General features: G+C 40.5%; 1 protein-coding gene and 1 non-coding gene across 2 annotated transcripts; one reads left to right on the top strand and one right to left on the bottom strand.

Annotated features, from left to right (window-relative positions):
* The first annotated feature begins 4,158 nt into the window (after positions 1-4,158).
* LOC127764292 (protein MIZU-KUSSEI 1-like) lies at positions 4,159-11,166 on the top strand. The gene has a single exon (XM_052289152.1). It carries the CDS (start codon positions 9,716-9,718, stop codon positions 10,787-10,789), a length of 1,074 nt encoding a protein of 357 aa, XP_052145112.1. The 5' UTR covers positions 4,159-9,715; the 3' UTR covers positions 10,790-11,166.
* A 208-nt stretch (positions 11,167-11,374) lies between these two features.
* Positions 11,375-11,498, bottom strand: LOC127760911 (U6atac minor spliceosomal RNA). Its single transcript, XR_008015186.1, has one exon. It is a non-coding gene; the product is annotated as a U6atac minor spliceosomal RNA (small nuclear RNA).
* Positions 11,499-24,653: the final 13,155 nt, after the last annotated feature.

A 24,653-nucleotide genomic window follows, 5' to 3' on the forward strand; every position in this document is an offset into this window, starting at 1 on the left:
CCCACGGCTCGACTTCTCCCCCACGCAGCGGCACCGCGGCATGGACCGGTCACATGGGCCACTCTGCGGGGGGTGAGGGAGTGCGCGTGCGCGGGGGGAGCGTGTGATGCTGTGAGTAGCCGAGGAGTCGGTTATACACGGGATGCGCCCGTGGGAGAGCGGGAGGGACCCGCGCACGGGGCGCACCGCGCGTTCCGTGGAAACGGTGAAAGGCGGATCGTTGACATCGGTCCAGTTGGTGTTGCGCAGCGCACGGCTCGACGCGGTGCGGTCTGCGGTGCGATGCGCGCGGGGGTTTTAGTGAGCAACCGCCGAGTTCGGTCGACGAGAAACAGGGCCATTTTCGCTGGGTTGGCCGGGACAGTGCCTACTACGTCTACTTGCGCGTTTCTTGCCGTCTTCCCAGCGTGGGCGGGACCGTGGCAGCATGGGCGCCTGTCGCAAGCGATGGGCTCCCGTGCCTCTTTAATTTGTCATGTACAGTGCGGCCAGTCAATGTGAGAGCGTAATCGATGTTGTGGGCTGCCTGTTGAATTGATCAAGTGCTAATAGAGTAGCAGGTCAATGCAAGACCTTAACTGGAAGGCGACAAAGAATGACGATATGATGTGAGAAGTTTGTGAAGACTTGAAGTCGAATTAAATGTATCGTACGGTAATACAGTTCTCAGTACCTACAAAACTGTATGTCGTATCAATATACCATGCATTTGTACCACGTCAATGATAAGAACAGCACACTGTAGAAAGTCAAAATATGTAGAGTACTACGTGCATCCTATATTTTTCGACAAAGAGAGTACTACATCCATCTTAAGAAAACATCAATCCCTTCTTTATATAAAGTTAAGACTCAGGGCTCCTTTGAATCGCAGGGTAAAAAAAACGGAGTAATAGGAAAAACACAGGATTATGACAGGAATTGATGTGTAAAACAGAGGATTGCAAAACACAGGAAAAACACAGGAATGGTCATTTGATTGGAGCGCAGGAAAAACGCAGGAATCGGATGAGAGAGATAGACTCAAAGGAAATTTTCCAAGAGGTTGGAGCTCTTGCTAAATTTCCTCCGAAATCCACATGCAATGTGCCACTCCATAGGAATTTCATAGGATTTGGAAAGCTTCAATCCTTTGAATCAAAGGGCCAAATAGGACAATTTCCTATAGGATTTGAATCCTATGAAATTCCTACATAAATCCTTTGATTCAAAGGGGCCCTCAAAGTTGAAACCTCAGCGTTCCACATCGTCACTAATTCTCAGCCGTTCGATCGGTGGATGAGATCGCATATGAACCGTTGGATGAGAAGGTTCCCGGGTGAAGCCCAGCCCATCACGGCCCATGTCCTCTCTCTCCAGGGTTTCTTCACCCTCCATCGCATCACAACATCCGCTCTTCTCCTCCCCCATCCCCGCGCGCCAGCCGCCGTGCTCGGCGGACGCGGACGAGCGCGGCGACGACGGCATCAGACGCGGATGAGGGAGGCGACAGCGGTCTAGGGCGCGGTGGACGCGGACGAGGGCGGCGACGGTCGCGGACGAGGGCGGTGGCAGCGGTCGAGGGCGGCGGCGGCGACGACGGCGGACGCGGACGATGACGGCTGCGTTGGTCACGGCGAACGCGGACGAGGGCGGCAGCGGCGGAGGTCGTGGACGAGGACGGCAGCGGTTGAGGGCGGCGGCAGTGGTCGATGGCGTGGTGGACGCGGACGAGGGCGGCGGCGGACGCGGACACGGACGAAGGCGGCAGCGTCGGTCACGGCGAACGCAGACGAGGGCGGCAAGCCGGCAACAACGGTCGTGGCATATGATTTCTGAGATTTATTTGTTTTTGCAGCTCTATGTGCAGATGAGTACTCTCCGTCTCTCCGTCGCATATCGAGAATGCCTATTGCCTGTGATGCCTTCTATTTTCGGTTCTGAGCAGCAGTAAGCCCATTTTTATTTTACTGCTATGTGTGTTCCTAATTTTTCTCTTCCATTTCATTAATTAATTAGTTTATCCATTGTGGGTTCTAAATAAAAAATATGTTAATTCCCTCTTGACTGACGCCATGAATCAATGACCAGCGTTTATCTTGCAAACCCAGTTAAGTTCTTACTTATCCTGAACATTTTTCTGACAGTACGTTGGTGAGCTAATCAGTTGGTCCCTTTTGTGTAGGTTGAGCAAATAAGGAGGCAAGATTCTAAGGATTCAAACTTATTGTGTTTAGTTAAGCAACACAACAAGGTCAGCACTTAATCTTTTTTTGTGTATGTATGGATATATTCCCTTTATTCATTGATTTGCACTACTTTAGCATAGCACTAGCTGTCTTATATGGAAATGAATTGGTTACATATTGGTTCAATCTAAAAATATATATACAGTAGACCCACCCGATTCATTTTGACCAAATGCAATTTCAATTTACTAGGCACTTCCATCAGTTATCTATATGCAAAGATTAATCTTAGAATGCTACGTATGTATTTCAGCAGCAATATTAAACCACATTTGTTTCAACCATCAATACTATATGATATAAATTGTTATAAACCTCACCATCTTAATTATTTATAGTTTTTTTTCAATAGTTGATTAGAGTTGAAAATTATATGAGTGTAACTATTATTTCTTCTAATATCATATAAAAAACTCCTGCAGCAACGTGTGGGGCTTCATCTAGTTTTATAAATAAATTTAGACATCACTACGCAGTTCATGAGAATCATCGACACAAAATCTACGGTCTAAAGTTGCATGTATGTTTGCTCTAAGGGCGTTCACAACACGTACATATCCCGATGCGCCAGCTCGGCATTTTACCTTCATGAGCGCGATCGTTGGGTCCTCGGGAAGAAATATAATGCATATTCTTTAGAGACACATTCTCTAACTCACGCGGGCAAAATCGGAACTCGGGAATCGGCTGACACTCATGGTGTGGCCGTCATGTCCTCATGACACCGATCCTGCCCAATCCTCAAAACCGCCCCTCTGCACGGCACTGGATCGATAAACTCTTGCGCTCGCTTTCGCTGTCCCGTGCTCACATTTGCCCTCGCGACCAGCTTCCATCTCGTCGGCAGTCGTTGCCTCGCTCTTCGCCGGTGGCTAGAGGCATTGTCAGGATCAGCATCTCGAAGGTATGTTGCCGGTAAACCCTAATAGATGGCTGAATCATGCGTTGCTTGCTCTTGAAGTTCCGCTTTGGCCTCTCTTGGTGAATCAGCTTCGATAGATCCGAGCCGTGCATGTGGATTTAACCAGTTTGAGCATGTGAAACCATCAGTCAACCTATTCCCTTCCCTACCTACAACCTACCCGGTGTTCCCCTTTTCTGTCTGCACTGTATCTGATAGTCTACACGCAACCATAGGCCCCTCCCGTGCCACTTTAGCTGGCAACAACCACAACGACTGGGACAACACATCATTGCGAGGCTCCAGATCTGCATGGCAGCACAGTGTGATAGCCACTCTAAAATCTACGGAGGAACCGAGAGGGAGAAAGTACTATTCGGTCGAAGAGGATAGCGGGGTAGGCATGGGATTTAACACACATTTCAATTGGCCTAGCAAGGAAACAACGCAAGATGTGTCACACACATCATAGGTTCAGTGTCTTCTATGTGAGCCTACAGATATAATGGATCCTATTTGAAGCCGCATTACACTGTGGTGTCTCTGTCTTTTTAAGGTCTGAGACCTAGATGGCAGCTTTGGTCTATAAAATATGTGTCCTACATTGCTATTGCCCTAAGAAAGACAAATCAGCAAGGGAACATAAAAAGCTGTTACTATTCTTGGGCTAAAGCTTAATTCTAGCCCATAGCTTATCGAGTCTGCTCCGTGGGCTGTCAGGCCGAAAGGCCAAAGCCCATGAAGCCATAACGATGGATCTGGAATCGATTTTTTTTTATTTATACATTTTTTATTAAAATATTTACAAAAATAATTTTTTTTTCGAAAATTTACAAATCTAATCGCCTGCCGCCGGAGATTTTTAAAAATCGCCCTCCCAAAGGGCGGCAAGGGATCTAAATGCAAAATTTTTATTTGTGTTCAAACTCTTTCCACTGGTTTTAATTGCTTAAAAACTAATAATGCTTATTCGATACTCCAAATGATTTTAAATGAAAAAGTGATAAACTACAAAGTTATAGACCTCATCAAGATCTACAACTTATATATAAAGTTTATCTCCTTTCAATGTCGTTTGAAATGTAGATCTGAGATTTTTTTAAATGTGTTTTATATTTTGTAACGAATATTTGGATATCTAAAACATCTTAAATGAAAAAGTTGTTAACTACAAAGTTGTAGATCTACTTGAGCTCTACAATTTTGATATAAAGTTTTATTTCATCTGACTTTATATAATATAATTTTAAATTATAAAATCATAGAGCTAACAAGTTGTGCTGGAAAATTTGCATTTAGGTCCCTTGCCGCCCTTTGGGAGGGTGATTTTAAGGCGGCAGGCGATTAAATTTGTAAATTTTCAAAACAAAAAATTATTTTTGTAAATATTTTAATAAAAAATGTATATAAATAAAAAAATTCTCTGAAATCTGCTACTCCGAGTTGGCCCATAATCCCGAAGCTGTAGCCAGTAGGCCTGCTCTGCTGTCTCGTATTTTCACTTTTCTGTGAATTGTGATGCACATTTTGCACTTGATATTCACGGGAAGACTACGTATCAGACGTCTAATTTTTCTCCTAAAAATCAGATAATGTTGCACCGCTGGTAAAAAAAAAATTTCGTCTCTGTATAAAAAATATTTCAAATAATTAAAATGATGAAACACAATGGAATCAAAGATTTGAAACATTTTTGTCTCACTCATGAAACATCAACGATTCCTAAAATATAGATCATAAAAATGTGATACACCATTAAAATAATACGCAGTGTAATATTTTGATTTAACAAAGAGAAATATCTATCTATTATGTTATTAAAGGAATAGAAAAAGTAGCCTCCACGTTCGCTCTCATGGTTTAGAAATTCTCACATTAATCGGAGAAAAAGAAAAAGCAGAGTCCATATAGAAATACAATTTAGTAATAGCTGAAATTTGGAATTAAAAAATAAGGAATATTAGAAGAGGAGACTAGAGTCCATATAGAAATATAATTTAGAAATAGTTGAAATTTGGAATTAAAAAATAAGGAATATTAGAAGAGGAGACTAGAGTCCATATAGAAATACAATTAGGAAATAACTGAAATTATGAATTAAAAATAAAGAATATTAGAAGTAAAGTATAGAGTCTATAAAGAAATACAATTAGGAAATAATAGAAATTTGGAATTAAAAATAAGGAATATTAGAAGTAGAGTATAGAGTGCATATAGAAATACAATTAAGAAAAAAAAATAGAAATTCGGAATTTAAAAATAAGGAATATTAGAAGTAGAGTATAGAGTCAATATAGGAATTTAAAACTAACTAAAATTTGGAATAAAAGTAATAAAATTAAAAGTAGAGTTTAGAGTCCATATAAAAATACAATTTACAAGTAACTAAAATTCAAAATTAAGAAAAACATGAGAAGAAGAGTTTAAAATCAATATAGGAATACAATTTAGAAGTAACTGAAATTTGAAATTAAAAATTAAAGAATATTGAAATATGAGTTTATATAGAAATACAATTTAGAAATAGCTGAAATTCGGAATTAAAAAATAAGGATTATCAGAAGAGGCGACTAGAGTCCATATAGAAATACAATTTAGAAATAGTTGAAATTTGGAATTAAAAAATAAGGAATATTTGAAGAGGAGACTAGAGTCCATATATAAATACAATTAGGAAATAACTGAAATTTGGAATTAAAAATAAGAAATATTAGAAGTAGAGTATAGAATCCATATAGAAATACAATTAGGAAATAATAATAATTCGGAATTAAAAATAACGAATATTAGAAGTAGAGTATAGAGTCCATAAGCTATTCGCAAGGGCCAACTTGATCCTCTTCCCCAGGGATCCCAGATGAGGGAAGTTAGAAATACAATTAAGAAAGAAAAATAGAAATTCAGAATTAAAAAAATAAGGAATATTAGAAGTAGAGTATAGAGTCCATATAAGAATTTAAAACTAACTAAAATTCAGAATAAACATAATAAAATAAATAAAAAGTAGTGTTTAGAGTCCGTATAAAAATACAATTTACAAATAACTAAAATTTGAAATTAAGAAAAACACAAGAAGAAGAGTTTAAAGTCAATATAGGAATACAATTTAGAAATAACTGAAATTTGAAATTAAAAATTAAAGATTATTGAAAGATGAGTTTAGAGTCCACATACAAATACAATTAGAAATAATAAAAATTCAGAATTAAAAAAAGAAATATTTAAAGACGAGTCTAGAGTCCATATAGGAATATATATAATTTACAAATAACTAAAATTTGATATTAAAAATAAATAATAACTAACACGTATATAAAATACAATATGAATATTACACATTAATAGTTTCTTAAAGTTATTGCAAAATTTAAAATTATGTTGTCATTGTAATATATTTTAATAATATAATGAGAAAACATATATGCTATTGTATGAGAAAAAATATAATGATGCTAGCCGCGCAATTTGAGCGGGCCACCATGCTAGTTATATTATTAAAGGAATAGAAAAAGGAGCCTCCACGTTCGCTCTCATGGCCTAGAAATTCTCACATTAATCGGAGAAAAAGAAAAACGGAGTCCATATAAAAATACAATTTAGAAGTAGTTGAAATTCGGAATTAAAAAATAAGGAAAATTAGAAGAGGAGACTAGAGTCCATATAGAAATACAATTAGGAAATAACTGAAATTCGGAATTGAAAAATAAGGAATATTAGAAGAGGAGACTAGAGTCCATATAGAAATACAATTAGGAAATAACTGAAATTCGGAATTAAAAATAAGGAATATTAGAAGTAGAGTATAGAGTAAATATAATTAGGAAATAATAGAAATTTGGAATTAAAAATAAGGAATATTAGAAGTAGAGTATAGAGTTCATATAGAAATACATTAAGAAAAAAAATAAATATTCGGAATTAAAAAATAAGGAATATTAGAAGTAGAGTATAGAGTCCGTTTAGGAATTTAAAACTAACTAAAATTTGGAATAAACATAATAAAATTAAAAGTAGAGTTTAGAGTCCGTATAAAAATATAATTTACAAATAACTCAAATTCGAAATTAAGAAAAACATGGGAAGAAGAGTTTAAAGTAAATATAGGAATACAATTTAGAAGTAACTAAAATTCGAAATTAAAAATTAAAGAATATTGAAAGATGAGTTTAGAGTCCACATAGAAATACAATTAGAAATAATAAAAAATCAGAAATAAAAATAAACAATATTGGAAGAAGAGCATAGAGTCTATATGAAAATACAATTTACAGAAAATTCGGAATTAAAAAAACAAATATTAAAAGGCGAATCTAGATTCCATATAGGAATATATATAATTTAGAAATAACTAAATTTTGATATTAAAAATAATTAATAACTAACACGTATATAAAAAACAATATAAATATTACACATTAGTAGTTTTGTAAAGTTATTGTAAAATTTAAAATTATGTTGTCATTTTAATATATTTGAATAATATAATGAGAAAACATATATGGTATTATATGAGAGAAAATATAATAATGCTAGCCGCGCAATCTGCGTGGGCCACCGTGCTAGTTAAGATAAAGTAGACTGAAACATCCAAAAATTAGGGGTGAAAGCGGATCAGATTCGGACGGATAATAGCTATACCATATCCTAAACCATTTTTTTTAAGCGGATGCGGATGACGTGCGGATGCGGATGCGGAGCGGATTATTTTGGACGTCGGATTCGGTGCGGAGTCGGTGCGGACTTGGTTCGGAAACGGACAAAAAGTTGTCGGATGTCAAGTTTGTATTCAATCCATACAGCAAGAGGGCAACAATATAATTAGCCCCAATACAATAGCAAAACATCATTAGTTCACTATGTTCAGTTCAATAGTATAACTATAAGTGTTCAGTACTTCAGTTCAATAGCTCACTAGTCAAAATAATCCAAGATGCATCCATGATGCATCAAAAACATAATATAATAAATGAAGAAATGAATAAATGATGAACAATTAATCAAATTATAACTTGCTATTGATGTAATTTCCGCAAGCAAATCTCTTCTGTACATTTCTAAATCCCAAATTTGAAACTTCAAATAATCAAATTGGATTGCAAGTGTACAAGAAAACAATACATCAATAGTTCAAAATCAATACCTAATATGTCGTTGGCCGTCACAAATTGGATGGCGCTGGCAACTGTGTGTACTGGCGCTGGCAGCGGCGCCGAGAAGCCGAGCGCCACCAGCGTGCAGTGGAGCTCCGGCGGCGCGTGTGGGAAAAGATGCGAAGAGGAAGAGGCGACTCGCGGACTTGAGAAGAGACAGACGGGCGACGGCGCAGGCATTCGGCAGAGAGAGAGAGAGAGAGAGAGAGATTTGGGGAGGACTGAGTGGATTAGGTCACAATAGATGGGCTACAATAGATGGGCTGAAAGACTAAAAGTTGCGGATTATCCGCCAAATAGTACATCGGATAATCCGATCAAAATATTGGATAATCCGCATCCGTTGGATATCGTTGATACCACATCCGCATCCGGCCGGATATTAAAATCCCTTACCATATCCTCACATTGGACGGATTCGGAGCGGATCGGAGTGGATAATATCCGCTCTGTTTTCACCCCAACAAAAAATCATAAAAATATCTCAGTCATTTGGCTCTTCCTTCACTCTGGGGGTCAAATCTTCAACTTTTACTTCAAGCCGACCACCTAACAACGATGACGGTCAGCCATGTACTCCCTCCGTCCCAAAAAAAGACAAATCCTGGTTTCCGTGCCCAACGTTTGACCGTCCATCTTATTTGAAAAAATTTTGAAAAAAATTAAAAAGACAAGTCACGCATAAAATATTAATCATGTTTTATCATCTAACAACAATGAAAATATGAATTATAAAAAAATTTCACATAAAACGGATAATCAAAATTGGACACGAAAACCCAGGGTTTGCCTTTTTTTTTTTTGACGGAGGGAGTATCTGATTCTACTAGGCAACAGCCGCAACAGGACAAAACCCTGTCAAGCAGGGGAGACCCTGTTTAGATGGGACTAAAACTTTCAAGTCCCTATCACATCGGATGTTTGGATACTAATTATAAATATTAAACGTAGACTATTAATAAAACTCATCCATAATCTTGGACTAATTCGCGAGATGAATCTAGTGATGCTACAGTAAACATTATCTAATTATGGATTAATTAGGCTCAAAAAATTTATCTCGTGAATTAGCTTTCATTTATGTAATTAGTTTTGTAAGTAGTCTATATTTAATACTCTAAATTAGTGTCTAAATATAGGGATTAAAGTTAAGTCCCTGGATCCAAACACCACCTACATATCGGAAAACAAATTTCCATTGCCCTTGCACCAAAAAAAGGAAAGGTAGCACAGGTACGCAAATGTAGCAGCAAAAAAGGATGCCTTCTTGGTGAGAAGCGTTTTCCTTGATATCCCACCCCGAAGCAGAAATCTTAAGACGTCGAAACATTGCCATGATGCTAACCATCCTCGAAAGTCGAAATCAAAACGATAAAAGCAAAATGAAGTGCACTCCATAACAAACAAAACCCAAAGTAAGAAAGAAAAAGAAATGTATGCCCAACGTGCATGCCTCATACATCCCACGTACGTGCATTCCACCAACAACCCTGAAGCTAGCGACACGCCGAGTCGCCGACACACCGTCTAAAAAAGAAAAATTGACGAGACGTGTCCTCTCGTCTCGGCGTCTCCCCTTCAAAAACACCACAGGGCACAACATTGCTCTCCCCCTGTGTCAAACGTGTCAGTCCGGGCGGGCGGCAACAAGCATGCTACGCTACAACGCAACGCCGAAGGCCTCGCCGCCGATGTCGCCGCTGCGCCCGCCGCCGACGCCACGCACTCCCCTCGGCGGCGCGGCGACCACCCCGGATCAGCTGCCTCCGCCCTCGCCGCACACGCCACGCCCGGCGATCACGCTCACCGCGCCCCCTTCCAAGAAGAAGCGCCGCGGCGGCGCCGCCGCGCGCTCCCTCCGCGCCATCCGCGCCGTGCGCGCGCTGTTCCGGTCGCTCCCGATCCTCGCCCCGGCGTGCCGCTTCCACGGCGCCATCCGCGCCCCCGGCGGCGCGTCGCGGGCGCACGACGGCCACGTCAGCGGCGCGTCGCGCACGACGGGGACCCTGTTCGGGTACCGCAAGGCGCGGGTGACCCTGGCGGTGCAGGAGACACCCGGGAGCGTGCCCATCCTGCTGCTGGAGCTCGCCATGCAGACCGGCAGGTTCATGCAGGAGATGGGCGCCGAGCACCTGCGCGTGGCGCTCGAGTGCGAGAAGAAGCCGCCGGGCGCCGGCGCCGGCATCGGCCGCACGCGGCTGCTCGACGAGCCGCTGTGGACGGCGTACGTGAACGGGCGCAAGATCGGGTACGCCATGCGCCGGGAGCCCACGGAGGGCGACCTCACCGTCATGCAGCTGCTGCGCACCGTGTCGGTCGGCGCCGGCGTTCTGCCCACCGACGTCATGGGAGGCGACGCCGGCGCCGAGGTGCAGGACGCCGGTGACCTCGCGTACATGCGCGCGCGTTTCGACCGCGTCGTTGGCTCCCGCGACTCCGAGTCGTTCTACATGCTTAACCCCGACGGCAACAATGGGCCGGAGCTCAGCATCTTCTTCATTAGAATATGATGAGAATTCTGCTAGTTCTCTCCTGTGGTCTTAGACTCGTGTGCTTGCAGTTGCAGATGACAATAGCGTAGTTTACAACGCTGTAACTCTTGACATGGGGGATTCAAAATTAGATGCGGCACTTGCATCTGCAGATCGATTTCTGGTTTCTTTCATTAATTTGTGATCACGTCGATCATGGTTCAAAGTTGTTTGCTTTTTTTTAGGACAAATAAAATCTTGTTAGGATCTAGGAGTTGTGATTTTGTTACCACATTCAGAGTTTCTGTATTTCTGAAACTGAGCAGGCAATCAGCTCAGTACAAAAATACATTCAGACTTTCAGAGAATCTGTATTTGTGAAACTGAGCAGTCAATTAATTACAAAAAAAAAAGGATTTGTAGTTTTTTTTGTTAGAACAAATGAAATAATGTTAGGACCTGTGATTTTGTTACCACATTCAGAGTTTCGTATTTGTGAATCTGAGCAGGCAATCAGCTAGCAAAAAAATACATTCAGAGAGTTTGCATTTCTGAAAACTGAGCAGTCAATTAATCACCAGTAGTATGAACAACATTTGTAACAGCATAAATAAAGGTTTTTAAAAAAAAATTTGGGTAAGATCCGCCGAAGCGGGTAGCCTTAACCGCAATGTGATGGAGGAAAGCCCGAAAGCTGTTCCCGTCCCTATCAGGGGAGATGCCAACCGTCTCTCCTTTCTACGAACACGGCTAGTAGTTGCCCGCTGGGCCTTATAAGGAAGTGGACTTCTTCTCAAATTGGCGAGGTGGTACTAAAGACTCCGAGCGAGCGAGTACAGCACAGTATGATTAAGCTCGGCGAAATTTGCCTGCTTGTTGTTCTCTTAATACTTAAGTGTCGCACAAAACTAAAGTTGGTTGGTTGAAACAGGGTGATGCGGATATCTCACAAGATACTAGCTAGTTGGTATTGAATAGCTTTAGTTCATCGTCAGTTCGTAAAAAAAGGTGAAGAAAAAATAACAACTAATTAAATTATTTCCCTTTTCTATTCGTAGACCCGACTAGTTTCTTCTTGAGAGGAGAGAGAACCATATCTACTAGTTAAAGATGCCGTCGTCAACTCCTGTTTAGCTTTGTTAATGAGGGAGCGTATCCTATGCACACAGGATCTCGCGTGTACACACTGTATACACCAACTAAAAATTATCACAAAAAATTCTAGGAAAATTTATACATGTACTTTCAATAGTATTATATCTACGTGCAAAGTCGCATCTTCAAATTCATTCTACATAGAGAATAACAAAAAAGATAAAATTCTGACAAAATTACAACCTTAAAACTGTCAGATTTTTTGTTTTTTTTGTTACGACTAAAATATAATGAATTTGACGTTAAGATTTTAACCCTAGGTGTAATATAATTGAAAGTATGTGTATGATTTTTTCTAGATTTTTTGGTGACATTTTTTAGTTGGTGTGCACGTGTGTACACGTGAGGGCCTGTGTGCATAGGATATGTTGCCTGTTAATGATACTGGAGTTTCTCAAACATAATTATCCACCAGCTATAATTAGGCAAAGCCTTTTACGGTAGCTTTCTCCACACAGGCCCTATCTATCTACTCAGTCTGTTTGTTTACTCACTTCCAGCCCAGTTCCAATTCCTTCCCTGATCCCTCCCATGTGGCCCAAAGCCCAGCCAAACCAGAGCAAAATGCCATTGATGGAGCACTGCAGCTGATCCCTCGCTCTGTCTGTCGCTCACCAGTGGTAAGGCAGTACTCAATGGCTCCATCGAGTTAGTGTAAAACTCGCATTGAAGCTGCTTCACATTCCCATTAATGGTCGATAAATAAGCAGCCGGCTTCTGCACAATGTGTAAATGGATACACAGCAAGGAGAATTCGAGAGGAGTTCAAGAGCTGAGGTTAGGAGCACGACAACTGCGTCGGATAGAGGTGCGAGCAATTCGGTGGTGAGAAAATGAGAGATCTAGATCGTGGGAATGAGAGCCACCGAGAAGTTCACCCGAAGGCAATCTGGTAAACATGGTCCACGCCAGCATAGTTTGCATCAGAACCAGCTTTTGGAAAGATAGATGGCTTAAAAATGCCGGTGCAAGAGAAATTCCCAGCTCTATTCTCCCATTCCAAGGAACAACAAGCAACAGTGGCACAAACTATACAAGCGGAGGTTCCCAATACTTTGTTTGTTTCATGTGTAGGTGACTCGATGTCTCGGGAGAGTATTTGTGGTGATGGACCGGGAGTCGGCTTGGGGATAAGACGACGTCCGTGGTGGTTAGAGATCATGCGGGATACTTAGGCTAGAGTTGATGCACGTGGTTGATGGAGATTCCATATGGCATACGATGGAGGAATTGTGTGCGTATGGGATGCGGAGTCGAATTTGGAAGGAGTCTGAATTTGATATGATTGGTTATGTAAAGTTTCTTTCTTGTACTAGAGGGTTTCCTAAGGTGTTTAGGACTCTTAGTATGAGTTTGGTTCGTGGCTTTAGGCTACCTACCTCATGTATAAATAGAGAGGGAGCGTGAGGCTTCCCGGTATCGCTTTTGAGAGCAATTGAGTTGAGTTTTGAGTTAGGGTTTCGAGTTTAGTCGAAATTTTTGTAAGGAGTGTTGTTGGTGCACTTTGTAAACACAGAGAGAATCAATAAAGTCGTCATCTACTTTAAGAGTTCTTCGATTTGTGTTTACCGGGTTTCGGCGGTCAGACCGGCGATCTACCGGCAGTTAGACCGGCGGCAAGCGGCGGTCAGACCGGTGGGAGCACGGTGGTCAGACCGGCGGCAGCTACAGGCGCGGCAGGCGATCTCAGCAGTCAGACCGGCGGCATCTACTCGGTCAGACCGGCAGATCAATCTCGGTCAGACCGACTTCCGTCGATTTCGAGGGTAATTTTTATTTCCGCCAAAAGTTTTTGGTTTTTGGGTATACCAACTATTCACTCCCCCTCTGGTTGGCTTAGTTCTTGTGATTCGATCCTACAAGTGGTATCAGAGCCTTATTTTCTTCTTTGGATTTTTATCAATCTAGAGTTTTTGCTATGGCTACTCCCGCTAGGTTTTCAACTAAGCCTCGTGTTTTCGATGGAACGGATTTTTCTCATTGGTGTAGTAGGATGCAATCTTATATTATGGCTGAAGATTATGATATTTGGAGAAAAGTTTCTCATCCTTATGTGATTCCTGAAGCTATTAATACTGCTGCTGAAAAAACTGCTTTTGAACAAAACTGCAAAGCTCGCAATATTCTTTTGAGTGGTATTTCTCGTTCGGATTATGATCGTGTTGCTCATCTTCAAACTGCTCATGAGATTTGGACTGCTTTGAGTAATTTTCATCAAGGAACAAATAATATTAAAGAACTTCGTCGTGATCTTTTCAAAAAGGAGTATATTAAATTTGAGATGAAACCTGGAGAAGTTTTGGATGACTATCTTTCTCGGTTTAATAAAATTTTGAGTGATCTTAGATCTGTTGATTCTTCTTATGATGCTAATTATCCACAATCTGAGAGTTCTCGCCACTTTTTGAATGGTCTTGACATGTCTATTTGGGAGATGAAAGTTACATCTATTCAGGAATCTGTTAACATGTCTACTTTGACTTTGGATTCACTTTATACAAAATTGAAAACACATGAGATGAATGTTCTTTCTCGAAAAGTTGATTCTAAGTCAAGTGCTTTGGTTTCCTCTTTGGATGTTGATGCTTCTTCATCTAAGTCTTCTTTTCTTGCTGTTTTTAATGCCACATCCGATGATCAACTCGAACAAATCGAGGAGGAGGATTTGGCTTTAGTCGCTAACAGAATTGCTCGAGCTATGAATAATGCCAGGAACAGGAAAAGAGGTGGTCCAAATCATTGCTTTGAATGTGGTTCAATTGATCATCTTCGTTCGCATTGTCCTAAGCTTGGGAGAGGGAAAAGAGAAGACAAAGATGTTGAGAAGACCAACAACAACAAGTTGAAGGGTTCATCCCAAGGGAGGAAGCTGGACAATCTCAGGAAGGCTTTTCAACAAGTTTGCACCGCCTTCGAGCCACTAAGTGATGTAGATGGTGAAAGTGGAGATGATGACAAGGGAAAGAACATCTCCGATGTTTGCTTCATGGCGCGTGGTGAATCTGACACAGAGTATGAATATAATGAGGCGAGTGCTTTTGAGGAAGCTATTAATATTTTGAGTGTAGAAAATAAGAAGTGTGAGAAGATGTTGTTAACAGTGAAATTTGGTAATCGGCAAAGACGTCATCGACTTAGAATCATTATCGGCTGCAGCATCTCGGAATTAGCCGATGGGAGTTATCAAGTCGCCAATAGTCGGATTCCTGCTATATTCGGTTAAGGAAATCAATCTACTAAAGGAAGCTTATCCCTAAGTGACCGAGTTTAAAGAGGATGTGGCATGGTAGTTTATCTATTAATTAGGAATAGTTTGTTAGTTTCCTTTTATCTTTAGGAAAGTTTATTTCTTGTCCGACAAGGACTTATATCAACCCATGGGTATAAATATGTACACCCAGGGTCTATGTAATATATCTTCACGATCAATACAATTCGGCGCATCGCCACCTTTTACCTTTTCTACTTTATTTTATCGTCCGGCGGGACTTGGCACCCGACGCGGGGCTACATCGGTGTTTGATCTCCGGCGAATGGGTAAGTCCAATGTTCCGTTGGCCCATGCAATTGTCTCATCTACATCGGCGTCGTTCAAGGCTGCATCAGTACATTCGACCTCTTGGATTGCTCTGGTTTGGATGATATATTTGCCTACCTATTTATCATATGTCTCTGTTAATCTAGTCTTAGCATATCAATTTAGCTCTATCGGCTGCTTCTTGTTTTAGGGTTTCTGCCGGTATCGGCTAAATCGTGTTGCTAGATTAGATTAGCTTAGACATCTACCACCCTGAAAACTCAGTCAACGGCTTGATTGTCTAGATATTATGTTTCTTTTCATACTTAGTGCTGCATCAGTTAAGTTTGATCTACTAAGTCGTGCTTAGAAACATAATTTCTAGCCTGCTTCTTGATTGCCAATAAGGGTCTCATCGGGGTTTTAGCCGGTGAGTTATCTGGACGTTGCATCGGCTCATAAGGATTGCATATACATATAAGCTGGATTTAGCCGATAACAACAAAGGTTTCACTGTTTAATCTAATCTTGTGGATTTCATGACATCGGACCTCCAGCCGATGTGTGCTTTAACCTTCGGATCGATGTTTTATTATATCATATTGCTAGCCGATTGGTTTATACTGGATTATATTGTTATTTCATTACATCGTCATCAGCCGATTGCCTTTATATCATTATCTACATTGGACATATAGCCGATTGCTTAAACCCTATCACTATTGGCTGGTATCGGCATTGCCTATTATCGGCTATCGGCTGGAACTACTCCATCGGCTTGTCAGCCGATCGGCTGTTTTGATCTACTATTTGCATATCTTGTCAGTTGCAGGATTAAACTGGCTGGCACGCCCGCATCTCACCATATTTGGACCTGCACAGGAGCTAAGCAGTTCTCCCAGGCCAGTGTGTTCGATTTTTTCGTCAAGAGATGTATAGAAAACAGGAATTTACTATTGAATCTCTAAAATTTAAAATTGATAGATTAAAATCTCTTATTCCTAATGATGATGATTGTTCAAATTGTGAGGTTTTAATGAATGAGATTTCAAAAATTAGAGATGTTAATGCTGCACATGATTTGAAAAATAGATCTTCTCTTGCTTGTAGTTTTGCTTTGCACACACGCACTTTGGATGAGTTGTTTTTAACTAAAAAGTTGTTGCAAAAATATCAAATTGCTTTTCATGCTAGTTTGATGTTTAACATGATTTCTGCTAAAAAGTTAAAACAACCTCATGATGTTTTGGATTGCTCAACATGTGTCACGCCCTAAAAATCGCCTAATTTAAAAATACGTTGTTTAAATCATTCTTTAGAAATTAAATTAAAAGCCTACAAGCTAAACTCTAATAATCTAGGAAAATTTTCAACAAAAAAAGGAGCTAGATGAAATTTTATTAAATACTTTGCTTGTTCCTCTATTTTCTAGAATTTTCTGGGAATTATTTGAGCAAGGGAAGTATTTTTAATAATTGGAACAATATTTCACAAAATATTTTAATTAAAAAGTTCAAAAAACCCTTCCTTAAGTTGTTGGGCCGTTTTTGGCCCAACACTCCCTCTCTCCCGCGCGGCAAAGCCGGCCCAGCCCGTCGCCGCCGCCCCCTCCTCTCTAGGCACTGACATGTGGGGCCCACATGTCAGGCCCTTCTTCCTCCTCTAGCAGCCGGCCGGCCGAGCCAAGCAAGTCGCCCGAGCCGCCCCTTTTCTCCCTCAAATCCGCGTCTAATCCGGCCATCCCGAGTCCGATTGTTAGGGGGGTTTTTATCCCCACATCCTCCTCTATCTTTCCCCTCAAGAATCGGAGCAAATGGTTGAGTATCTTGCCCGAATCGAACTCGTTTCGAGTTTATCTCCAAAACCGAGTTTTTGATTTCCCGGATCGATTTCTTGCGGGAGGAGTCCGATCTCTTCAATCCAAGGCTATAAATAGGACCCCATAGTCCTCCTCTTTTGTTTGCCCCATCTCCCGAGTTCTCTCGTGCTCCGTAGCGCCGTCGCCACGCCGAGAAAGCCGCCGCCGTCGCCGGCCGACGCTCAGCCGCGCCGCGCCTTCGTTTCCGTCGTCGCCGCCGCTTCCCCTCGCCGCCGTTAGGTGTGCAAGGAGGTGAGGAACCTCGGCCGCCCTCTCCCCGCTGTCGCCGGTCGCCGGAGACCCGTCGCCGCCGTCGACCGAACCGCCGCCGCCGCACAAGCTCGCCGCCGGCCGTCATCGGTCGTCGTTAGACGTGTTGGTGAGCACCGTTGCGTTCGTCTCGTCGTCCTCTACGTGTACATGTCCTCCAAATTCGCAGCCGATCACCCTAGCTCCGGCGAGGGTGCAAACCGAGCCGGCCACCATTGATGATGTCATCATGACATCATCATCTTTTCCTTTTCCCTTTTTCTAATAGATTAAATCTTCGGAAAATCATAACTAAATAATCGTAGATCCGTTTCAGGTGGTTCAAGTTGCTAAACTTTTCTAAAATTGAGATCCACATGCTAAAAATATCCACATGTACTGTTAATGCTTGTTTTTGTACTGTTTTGTTGATTTTTGTTTAATTGCTTTAGTTTCCGACGTTCCGGAGGAGAGCGTTTCTGTTGAGGAAGGTTCCGAAGCGTTTGCGGAAGCCCAAGGCAAGTCACACAGATCCCAAACAACCCTTTGAGCATGTTGAACCCGTTTAAAGCTATTATTTTATTTCAACTATGCATTATTTTCGAATGTCATCGGGTGGTGAACCTTTCCCAGTTAGTTATTGGCCGAAGATGACTTTATTTTCCTATGGGTTATAATTTGATTAGCGTGAACCTTATATATTGGATTGGTTCAGCTAAATGCTATATGTATGTTTGCTTAGCCATGCCTAGAAACATTAGCTAACTAAAGGGGTTAAATATAAATTATACTATACTGTTATTGTTAATTATGGTTAAATTCAATGGTAGCTCACGATGGTTAATCGTGTGATGGTAAATAATTGCTAATTAAAACCGGTTAAGGTGGGTTGTGAGCATATGGTTTTGATGGTTGTGCTCATGACAATTAAGGACCGGTTCGCGAGCTACTGTTGTGAAACATTTATCGTGCCAACCACAAGCCAGCGTGGGCAACGGCTTTATCTTTTGTGTAGCATGATTCATTATAGTGTGCCAGACTGTGAAGCGGCGAGAAGTCCGTGGGGGTCGCTGGGGAGTCCATTGCCTCTGGTTTTGAGGGGGAGATTATGATCCAGGAACGGTGCACTGTGGTGAGTTGTGTTGTGCGAGGGGTATTGTCACAGTTCTTTTCCGAGGTACCGTGGTGGTACTAAGGCGCATGGTAACATGTTGTGGGATTGTGTCTTGTGGGTACAGTGGTACACCTCTGATCAGAGTTTAATCTATTCGAATAGCCGTACCCGCGGTTATGGGTGAGTTGAGCAATGTTTTTCGTGATTAGTCTCATATTACACATTAAATGGTAACGGTGTTAGTTAATGTAACTCCTGGTTTGGAATGGTATATTCCTAGTTTGGAGGTTTAATTTGTTCAACTGGGGTTGGTTGTTCAAATGAGGTTGGGCCTATGCAACACGGGTGTGTTGTATGGTGTTTATTTAATATTGATTAATTATACAACTGTTTTACTATTCTCTTAAATATTTGTTAAATGCTGTTATGCCAATGAGCTATATTATGCCATCCTTTGTTATCCTGTGCACTTGCATATTTGCTGTGTGGCTTGTTGAGTATGTCATATGCTCATTCTTGCAATATTCAATCATCAGAAGAGGAGTATTTCAGCGAAGGTGATGATCTGAAGGATTGAGCTTGTTCTGGTTAAGATGCCTGTGGAGTGGAGTCGCCATAGCTGTTCCGTAGTTTGTTATAGTTTTATTTTTCCGCTGCGTAGAAGGTTATTCTTTGAGAGGAACTATCTACCTCTGTAATAATTTATTATTTGCGAATATTAAATAGTTATTTATTTGTACTCTATTATCAATTTGTTATTGTGTGCCTCGGTTGATTCCTGGACGAGGGTTTAACACACATGTAAGCGTTTGGAATTTTGGATAGAAATTCCGGGCGTGACAACATGTAATTTGAATAAGATGAAACTAAAAGATGCTTTAGGTCGTGTTGAGTTCATGGAAGATGTTGTGAAAAACAATGAAGTGCTTTCTTGCCCTAAATGTCGTAAAAGCAAAGGTGTTATGGTAGATTGTGAAAATTGTGCTAATTTGGAAAAAGAGGTTTTTTATTTGAAAAATTCTTTGCTAAGATTTTCTGATGGTAAAAAGAACCTCAACATGATTTTGGATCAATCAAAGGTTAGCACACATAACTGTGGTTTAGGTTTTAATCCTTATGCTCATAATTCTAGACATCCTCCTGTTGTGTTAGGTGCTGGTGCTAGAAGTGGTGAGATTTTGGTTAAAATTGTGCTAAAGGTGTTATGGTAAATTGTGAAAATTGTGCTAATTTGGAAAAAGAGGTTGCAAAATCAAAGTGGCAAAAATCTGGTTTTCCCTCGTGGAAACCGGTCAGACCGCAGTGGGTCCCGCGGTCGGACCGGCGGCCGGTCAGACCGGCTGAACAGCCTCGGTCAGACCGACCACCGGTCAGACCGGCGGTGATGCCTTGGTCAGACCGGCCCTCGGAGGAATTTTTCTGTAAATTCTAAAATTGATTTTGCACGTGGATATATGCCTATTGGATCTTCTGGTCGTGTGCCTCAGTACTGGATTCCTAAATTTTTATTATCATCTAACCCCAGTACTGAGGCTTCGACTTCTGCTTGTGTGTAGGCTTTGGTGGCAAGGAAGGAGAACGTGTGGATCGTGGATTCCGGTTGTTCGCGGCACATGACCGGTGATAAAAATTGGTTCTCCTCCCTAAAGAAAGCATCTAAGACTGAATCGATTATCTTTGGTGATGCTGCTATAAGTGCCGTTCTCGCTACAGGTTTGGTTAAGGTAAATGAAAAATTTGAATTGAAGAATGTAGCTTTGGTTGAGGACTTAAAGTACAATTTGCTTTCAGTTTCACAAGTTGTTGATGAAAATTTTGAGGTTCACTTTAAGAAAACTGGAAGTAAATTTTTTGATTCTTGTGGTGATTCTGTGTTGAATATTTCTCGCTATGGAAGAGTGTATAAAGCTGATTTTGAAAATCCTGTTTCACCTGTGATAACATGTTTGGTTGCTAAGTTTGATAAAGATGTGATGTTTTGGCATCGTAGACTTGGACATGTTGGTTTTGATCATCTCACTAGGTTAAGTGGTTTCGATTTTGTTCGTGGTTTGCCTAAACTTAAGAAAGATCTTGATTTGGTTTGTACACCGTGTCGTCACGCTAAGATGGTTTCTACCTCACATGCTCCTATTGTTTCTGTGATGACGGATGCACCGGGACAGCTATTACACATGGACACTGTTGGTCCAGCTAGAGTGCAATCTGTTGGAGGAAAGTGGTATGTGTTGGTTATTGTTGACGATTTTTCTCGATATTCTTGGGTTTTCTTTATGGCAACTAAGGACGAAGCTTTTCAACACTTTCGTGGTTTGTTTCTTCGATTGGATCTTGAATTTCCTGGTTCTTTGAAAATAATTCGAAGTGATAATGGTGGTGAGTTTAAAAATGCTTCATTTGAACAATTTTGCAACGAAAGAGGTCTTGAACATGAATTTTCTTCTCCTTGTGTTCCTCAACAAAACGGTGTTGTTGAAAGGAAAAACCGTGTTTTGGTTGAGATGGCTAGAACGATGTTGGATGAATATAAAACTCCTAGAAAATTTTGGGCTGAGGCTATTAACACTGCTTGTTATATTTCAAATCGGGTTTTCTTGAGATCTAAACTTGGAAAAACTTCTTATGAACTTCGATTTGGACATCAACCCGAAGTTTCACATTTGCGTGTTTTTGGTTGTAAGTGCTTTGTCTTGAAATCTGGAAATTTGGATAAGTTTGAGGCACGTTCTACCGATGGATTGTTTCTTGGTTACCCCACACACACTCGTGGCTATCGTGTACTTATTTTGAAGACTAACAAAATCGCTGAGACTTGCGAAGTTTCTTTTGATGAGGCTAGTCCAGGTACTAGACCCGATATTGCAGGTACATTGTCACAGGTTCAGGGGGAGGATGGTCGTATTTTTGAAGACGAGAGCGACAACGACAACGACGACGATGAGGTCGGCTTGACCGGTCAGACCGGGCGCCAGGCCGGTCAGACCGCCGGCACACCTCCGGTCAGACCGACACAGGAGGTGCGGTCAGACCGGCCAGGGTCGTCGGCTGAGGGTTCTGTTGATGTTGATCGAGATGGTCCTTCGGAGATTACTACTTCGACCAGTATTGATACAGAACGTGGATCATCTTCAGAAGTTGCTGCTCCTTTGCACATTCAACGACGACATCCGCCGGAACAAATTATTGGTAATATAGGTGAGCGGACTACAAGGTCTAAGGTAACGACTCATGATGTTTGTGCAAATTCTACATTTGTTGCTTCTTTTGAACCCAAAGATGTGTCACATGCATTAACTGATGAATCGTGGATTAACGCCATGCATGAAGAACTTGAAAATTTTGAGAGAAACAAAGTTTGGACTTTAGTTGAACCACCTTCTGGACATAATATTATTGGAACCAAGTGGGTTTTCAAAAATAAACAAAATGAGGATGGTTTGATTGTGAGAAATAAAGCTAGACTTGTTGCTCAAGGTTTTACTCAAGTTGAGGGTTTGGATTTTGATGAAACTTTTGCTCCTGTTGCTAGAATTGAGGCAATTAGACTTTTGTTGGCTTTTGCTGCTTCAAAAGGATTTAAATTGTATCAAATGGATGTGAAAAGTGCTTTTCTAAATGGTTTTATACAGGAGGAAGTTTATGTCAAACAACCACCAGGTTTTGAAAATCCTGATTTTCCCAACCATGTTTTTAAATTGTCTAAAGCTTTGTATGGTTTGAAACAAGCTCCTAGGGCATGGTATAATAGGCTTAATAACTTTTTGCTTGCGAAAGGTTTTACAATGGGAAAGGTTGACAAAACGCTTTTTGTTCTTAAGCATGGTGATAATCAACTTTTTGTTCAGATTTATGTGGATGATATTATCTTTGGTTGTTCGACTCACGCTTTGGTTGTAGCTTTTGCTGAGACTATGCGCAGGGAATTTGAGATGAGTATGATGGGTGAGTTATCGTACTTTTTGGGATTGCAAATTAAGCAAACACCTCAAGGTACTTCTGTGCATCAAACGAAGTATACGAAGAATCTTTTGAGACGGTTCAAGATGGAGAATTGCAGGCCAATTTCAACACCAATTGGTTCTACAGCTGTGTTGGATCCTAATGAAAATGGTGAAGCCGTTGATCAAAAAGAGTATAGAAGTATGATTGGATCTTTGTTGTATCTAACTGCTTCTAGGCCAGACATACAATTTGCTGTGTGTTTGTGTGCACGCTTTCAAGCTTCTCCTCGTGCTTCACATCGTCAAGCGGTCAAGCGAATAATGAGGTATTTGAATCATACACTTGAGTTTGGAATTTGGTATTCTACTTCATCTTCTATATGCTTAAGTGGATATTCAGATGCTGATTTTGGAGGTTGTAGAATTGATACGAAAAGTACTAGTGGAACATGTCATTTCCTTGGTACATCATTGATTGCATGGTCTTCTAGGAAACAATATAGTGTTGCTCAATCAACTGCTGAATCTGAATATGTTGCTGCTGCTAGTTGTTGTTCACAGATTCTTTGGCTTTTATCTACTTTGAAAGATTATGGTCTTACTTTTGAAAAAGTACCTCTCTTTTGTGATAATACTAGTGCTATCAATATTGCTAAGAATCATGTTCAACATTCACGCACAAAGCACATTGATATTCGTTTTCACTTTTTGAGGGATTATGTTGAAAAGGGAGATGTTGAATTGCAGTTTTTGGACACAAAGTTGCAAATTGCTGATATTTTCACTAAACCTTTGGATTCTAATCGCTTTGCTTTTCTTCGTGGTGCATTGGGCATAATTCATCCTTTTGGCATGGTTTGAGGGGGAGTTTGTACCTCATGGTGTTATCAAGCAATAATATGACAATGAGAAAAATTGATAAAAGAGAGCTTTGTTTAAACATATGGTATTTTCTTGTGCATGCTAGCAATACTTTGAAGGTTTATTTGTCTCTAGCATAGCTTGTATGTATTCTAGTCTTTTCATGAGATTTAGATTTTTCTTTTAAGGGAGATGATGCATGACATTTAAATTCTACTTGAATTAAGCAAATATACAATGTTGATGCTAGCATATGGTTTGATCTATAAATGCTCTATATATATGCTTTATTGACCTGTTATTCCTCAAATAACTTTAATTGCTCATTATGAAAAAGAGAATAAAAATATAAAAAAATGAATACCGAATCCTTGGAAACAGTCTTGACGACAAGGACGCATTCGATGTGAGCAAAATAATAGGTGCCGAATCCCTGGAAACAGTCTTGACGACAGGGACGTACCTGGAATAAAAGAGAAAAATATGAGCAAACGAGCTCAAGAAAAGAAAAAGTTCAAAAAATTCTCTTGGTTATTTTGTGCTAAAGTTTATTTGGGAAAGAGTGGTAAATGCAATAGGTATATGTGTTTAGTGTTTATTCTTAAACCTATGTGCTTGTTAAGATGTTGCATTATAAATCGTATGAAATCATGAATTTTGATTGTTGATTCAAGCTTAATTGTAAAATCTTTGGTTCATGGTTATACTTTAATGCATGCTTGTTATGTTCTAGATGGGTTCATCTTCTTTTTATTGCAATACATGACTTGATATGCTATATGTCTGTTAAGCTCTTTAACATTATTGAACATAATTCCTATGCTTGATGAAATCATTGTCAAAAGGGGGAGAAGAAATGTGAAAATTTTTTAGATTTTTGGGAGAAGCAAGGTGAATTATGTTTTTGGTTCAATTGGGAATTTCTTTCTTTTAAAAAGGGGGAGAAGTTTTCTTTTGGATTTTTCGTTCGAGCACGATGTGTACGTTTGTACGAAGTGTGCTTTTTACCACTTTTGTTTTTATTTTTTCAAACACCAAAACATTTTGATGAGTTTGCCAATGTGTTCATCAAGGGGGAGATTGTAAAATCAAAGGTGTTTTTGATTATTATTCTGTGATGAACAATTGGGCATTGGAGATTATTGGTTTTGTTATTTGGAATTTATTCACGAAGTGGTTTTGGAGATGATTGGATTTCACAGGTGAAT

The sequence above is a fragment of the Oryza glaberrima genome, chromosome 1 (assembly GCF_000147395.1).
Source record: "Oryza glaberrima chromosome 1, OglaRS2, whole genome shotgun sequence".
NCBI lineage: Eukaryota > Viridiplantae > Streptophyta > Magnoliopsida > Poales > Poaceae > Oryza > Oryza glaberrima.

Coding starts and splice junctions, on each gene's coding strand:
- LOC127764292 (XM_052289152.1), top strand. CDS start 9,716: ATGCCCAACGTGCATGCCTCATACATCCCACGTACGTGCATTCCACCA.